The sequence below is a fragment of the Chrysochloris asiatica genome, unplaced genomic scaffold (genome assembly GCF_000296735.1).
Source record: "Chrysochloris asiatica unplaced genomic scaffold, ChrAsi1.0 scaffold00126, whole genome shotgun sequence".
NCBI lineage: Eukaryota > Metazoa > Chordata > Mammalia > Afrosoricida > Chrysochloridae > Chrysochloris > Chrysochloris asiatica.
Window position 1 is genome coordinate 9,816,667 of NW_006408644.1, and position 5,856 is coordinate 9,822,522.

At 37.6% G+C, this 5,856-nt stretch overlaps 1 protein-coding gene across 1 annotated transcript in view; it reads right to left on the reverse strand.

The window, feature by feature from the left end:
• The window catches only part of CENPK (centromere protein K), a 59,653-nt gene that overhangs the window by 21,981 nt on the left and 31,816 nt on the right, over nucleotides 1-5,856 (reverse strand). Inside the window, exons 3-4 of the mRNA XM_006869110.1 lie at nucleotides 2,658-2,730; nucleotides 962-1,008 (exon numbers count right to left, since the gene is read on the reverse strand). Of these exons, the coding sequence (XP_006869172.1) occupies nucleotides 962-1,008; nucleotides 2,658-2,730 (120 nt within the window). The remainder of the gene's footprint in view (nucleotides 1-961; nucleotides 1,009-2,657; nucleotides 2,731-5,856) is intronic.

The window sequence follows — 5,856 nt, forward strand, 5'->3', positions numbered from 1 at the left end:
GATGGGGATAAGATTCTTATGATTCAATAGTGAGTAATTGTTATCATGACTAATTGTGATGCTCACAACTGCAAAGGTAGAATTTTTTTAACATAAAGGGGGTGTAGTTATTCTTACAAGGAGTCTGGTAACGTAGTGGTTACGAATCGGACTGCTAATCTCACGGTCAACAGTTCGAAACTACCAGCTGTTCCACGGTAGAAAGACGAGGCTTTCTGCTCCTGTAAAGATTTACAGCCTCGGAAACCTTATGCAGGGTCGCTGTGAGTCGAAACTGACTCCATGGCACATAACAACAACAACAACAACAGTTATTCTTACATTCCAGGAACAGAGGACCCTAGATCCATCAAGGAAGAAGAGAATGAATGGAATGTGGAACCCTATCCAGAGAATCAGTGACACCAGAGATGGAGGCAAAGATGATGACATCAAGAAATACAGCAGCTGAGGACTCTAGACTCATGGAAAGAGAAAGGTTGTGTGCTTGGTGACCAGGAGGCAGGCTTGCAGAATGTGCCCTTGGGTTTTTAAAATGATTATCTATTCCTGAGTGTTTTCGTGAACATAAAAAAATAAAACACAAACAAACAAACAAAAAACCAGAGAGAATAACAGTAAATACAGTTGAATGGTGATGCATGGAAGGGATTGTAATCATTGCAATGATACGAAATATGAGAGGATGAGTCTAAAACTGATGTTCTCCCATGTAAACTATCACTCAATGCACAATAAAAGCTTTGGAAAAACAAAACAAAACCTTGGCAACTGATAAAAATGAGTTCAAAATTCAAATCTGTTAAGATATTCTGTTCAATAAAATGTAATTAAAATATAAATTTAAAAAATTAATATGGCTTGAAAGAGATTTCATTCTATTTCTTATATTATTAGTTTACCCATAACTATTTTAGTTACAAATTATTTAGGATTACTACCAATTTATTAAAAGACTTACCTCTTCTTTTCCTAATGACATTAGAACGTCTTCATTCAGTGGAATAACTATAGAAACAAAAACAAACCAAATTTATAAATATACTTACGTAATGTTCAAAAATCAAGAATTCTATGGTTTTCTAAAATACCCCTCTGAACTGGTTTCAGCAGACTAACACAGACTAACAAGAAAGGTCTAGCAATATAGTGCATCATGAATCAGAACAGTCAGGTCCCTTAGTACATGGCACTGATGAGAGTTGGTGTCAACTTGATGGCAGGTAATAAATGCAATGACTAATGAACTTGAGCACCTTTTCATGTGCTTATAAGTCATTTGTATATCTTCACTGGAGAACTAGTTTTTTTAATTTTTTGCTCATTTTAAAATTAAGTTGTTGTTTGTCTTTTTGTTGTTGATACAGATATAAATTTTTTTAAGCCAGCTTGTGCTTCTCAACTAAAGGCAATAATACAGTTGGCATGGCTGGACAAATCAAGAGGCAATATATAACCTAAGTAGCCTTTACATCAATAAATAAATTAAATAACTTTTTTCCATCACTAAATAAGATTAATTTGTTGAGGACATAATTTATAGCTTCTACTAAGTCTGGCCACCACAGTACGACAAACTGACAGACTTCATTCTTCTTGGATCAACTATCAAAGTGTTGAAGAGCAAAGATGTCAGCTTGATGACTAAGGTGTGCATGACTCAAGCCATGGTATTTTCAATAACCTCATATGCATGCGAAAGCTGGACAGTGAATAAGGAAGATCGTAGACGAATTGATGCTTTTGAGTTATGGGGTTTGAGGAGAATATTGAAAGTGCCATGGGCTGCCAAAAGAACCAATAGGTCTGTTTTGTACGAAGTGCAACCAGAGTGCTCCTTGGAGGCCAAGATGGCCTAACTTCGTCTCTCATACTTTGGACATATTGTCACGAAGGACCAGTCACTGGAGAAGGATATCATGTTTGGTAAGGTGGAAGGTCAGAGAAAAAGAGGAAGACCACCAACAAGAAGGACTGGTCAAGTGGCAGTATCCATGGATTCAAGTGTGGCAATAGTAGAGAGGTTGGCCCAGGATCGGGCAGTGTTTCGTTCTGTTGTGCATAATGTTGCTATGGGTCAGTACTGACTTGATGGCACCTAATAACAACAACAACTAAGTCTGGCGGTTCCACAGGATAAGCAATGGACTGCAGTTCAAGCCCACTAGCAGCTCAGTGGGAGAAAGAAGAGGCTTTCTGATTTTGCAAAGATTTAAAACTTCGGAAACTGTATACAGCATCGTTATGAGTTGGAAATGACACGAGAGCATTTAACAATGTTAGACAGATATAAATTAGGCAGATATATTTTAGACATTCTGGTAGCGTAGTGGTTACAAATCGGGCTGTGAACTACCAGCTGTTCTGCGGGAGAAACATGAGGCTTTCTGCTCCCGTAAGGATTTACAGCCCTGGAAAACCTGTACAGGGTCACCATGAGTTGGAACCGACTCCACGGCACATTAACAACAACAACAACAACAAATAATAATAAAATAAACATGTACATAGAGAAAGAAAAGATGTGGTGGTCTCCCATTAAATTTAATTTAGGCAATTTCAAGGAGGCTAAATGAATCTTGTAATTCTTCTTATGATCATTAAAGCATTTTCTGTTACTTTGCATGTAGGAATACAAACCTAAAAATAAAACTTACTTTTGGGAGTTTCTTTCTGCCATTGCTTGAGTTCAGCAGACAAACATTTCATTCGCATAGTTAATAATGATAGCTACAAAATTAGAATAAGAGAATAAAGCTAATTATTACTTGTGGAATATTTATAGCTATTTACAGATGAAAATGTAGGCATGTTTAGTACTTTGATATAAGTTCCTGACATAAATAGCTAACACAAAAATTTTAAATATAGAAAATGATCAACTCAAAACAGAGTTCAGAGATGCAGTGAAGTTTTCCGTCAGCATTATCACAGAATACCAGATAAAGCGGGTTCAGGGCAGAGCTCCCAAACTCTGAACCAAACATCTAATAATATTTTAAAAGTTTGAAGGCTTATAGCTAGTAGAACTTGTAGCGGAAGTAAGAAATCCCATACTTTAGAATCTGCTGGGCTTGGTGGACCAGAGCCGACAACTTAGGCAAGACCAAACAGCAATACCAAGCAGGGGAGCAAGCAGTTCTACCACGGAATAACTCCGTGAAACCTCGGAGCAAAGGTGGACAAAATACTTTGTCAGATTTGCTTTGTTTTGATTTTTCTCTTTTGGTATCTGTTCAATGCCCCCCCCCCACTGTGCACCTCCATTCTGGTGACTAGAGAGGGTGCCTGAGCGAGTGGACACTCCCCACCACAGGTGGGCTCTTCTACCTTGCATGCGTATAAATACTCTCAGCATTTGCAGAAACAGGCAGCTCAGCAGCCAATCCTGAACTGTTTATTGATAGGGAAAAGGCCAGAACTAGGGATGTGGTGAGGGAGAGTGTTTAAAAACAAAACAAGCTGAAAATTAAATCCTAAGCTAGAGCATAACAACCATCATTTGGTTGGTTGATGATGCATGCAAGGGATTGTAACCGTGGCAATGAAATGATATAGGATAGGATGAATGTAAAACTAATGTTCTCCCACGTAAACAATCACAAAAGTCACAATAAAACATTAAAAAATATATATCATACAGCCTGAAAGGCAAGAAGCTGAAAGAGGATATTAAAATCATACTCCTATTACGCTACAGATTTCTTTTTTCTTTTCCTTTTTCTTCTCTCCCTCCTCTCTGTTTTCTTCGCTAATAGACTACAGTATCCAATCTAGTTTTTTGTTGTTGTTGTTTTTGGTGGTTTTTATTTATTTTTTTCTTTTCTCTTTTTTGCTGTTGCTGTTTTGTTGTTTATTATTCCCCCTTTTACCTTTGGGAGACTCTTTCTCTCCCTATATTACCCAAGAAGAGACAGTAATTGCTGCCATATATTCAGGCTACAATCACACCCTATAAAACTCCACAATACCAACTGCCATACACCAAGGAGGCAGAAAACACCTGAGAAAGTTACTCTGAGTTGAGCAATAAGAAGAGTGAAAAGAGAAGCCCACATCCTGATCACCTCTACCAGGAGGCAATCAGAAAGCATTAAAAAAAACAAAACAAACACTCAATTAAGTATTAAGGCCACAGGTAAACACTAAACATGTCCAAGAAGCAAAAGCAGATGACCATATCAGCACATGTCCAGAAACAAGATATAATGTCTGAGACAAATGACCGAGAGGTAGACCTGGACTCCATTCTGGAAGGAGGGCAGGCCTTGGAAATGCCTGAGAAGGAATTCAGAAAAATGATTATAAAATATGTCAAAACACTTTATATGGTGTTGAGAAATATAAGGAAGAAATTAGGAAAGGGCTACAGGAACAATCAAATAAGATAGATACAGCATTGGAAACAATTCAAAACCTACAGACAGAGGTCCAAACGTCCAATAATAGAATATCAGAAATAGACAATACACTGGAAAGGCAAAGGAGTAGAATAGAAGAGATGTAAGGCAGAATGAGTGAGCTGGAAGGCAAATCTCTCAATAACACTAAGACAGAAGAACAAACACAGAAAAGGATTTAAAAACTGAAGAAGGTCTAAGATTCATGTTAGACAACATGAAGAGGAATAATCACACAAGTCCACAGAGGAAATAGATGAAGAACTGCTGGAAGAAAATTTATTTAACATCGTAAAAAGTCAAAAGATAAACATTCAAGAAGCTCAACGAACCCTACGAAGAATAGACCTCAAAGGAAAATCACTGAGACATATCATAATCAAGCTCTCCAAAACCAAAGATAAGGCAACAATCCTGAAAGCAGCTAGGGAAAAGAGAACCGTTACATAAAAAGACAAGCAAGTCAGATTAAGCTTGGACCTGTCAGCAGAAACCATACAGGCAAGAAGGCAATGTGGAGACATATATAAAACTCTGAAAGAAAAAAAAAAAACTGCCAACCAAGAATCCTTTATCTAGCAAAATTATCAATCAAATACGACAGTGTAATTAAAACATTCCAGGATAAACAGAAGCTATGCGAATTTGCCAAAGCCAATCCTGCACTATAAAACATCCTAAAGGGAGTTCTGTGGACAGAGAACCAACAAGAACAGACAACAACCAGAGACTGACATATATGGCAGCACCTCCCAGAACTAAATTGACAGATGGAAGAGTCAAGAACAGAAAAAACTATAAGAACAAACTCAGAGAATCTGGGAGAGATCAGTCTATGATCAAAACAATTACAATGTGAGGAAGGTAAACACGTAGGAACAGAGATCCAGATGGTGAGAAGGTCAGGTAGATTACATGACAAAATAGACTGTACTAAATGGAGGGAAAAGTTAGTGGAATATAAGGTAACTTCAAAGAAAATGAACATTTCACAACATAACAAGAAAACGAAAATCCAAGTATATGGAAACATTAAAACTATGAGGAAACTGACAAGAAAGAACACAAAAAGTATAAACTCAGCAAAAGAAGACACAGAGAACAAAGAAATCAGAAACACCACAAAAAAGCAAACATTATGGCAGCTATTAATCCATATCTATTGATAATTACATTGAATGTAAACGGATTAAATGCACCTGTTAAGAGACAGAGGGTGGCAGAATGGATAACAATATGCTGTCTGCAACAGACACATCTTACACACAAAGACAAAAGCAAATTAAAAGTCAAATGATGGAGGGAGAACAAACAAGATGGCGGATCGGGTGGACGAATAGCAGAGAGATCCGCCAACAACAACACAGAATACCCGAACAAGCAGGCTCAGGGGATGGTCCCAGAACTCTGAACCACATATAAAGGAATACTTAGAAGGTTGGAAGGCTCACAGCTG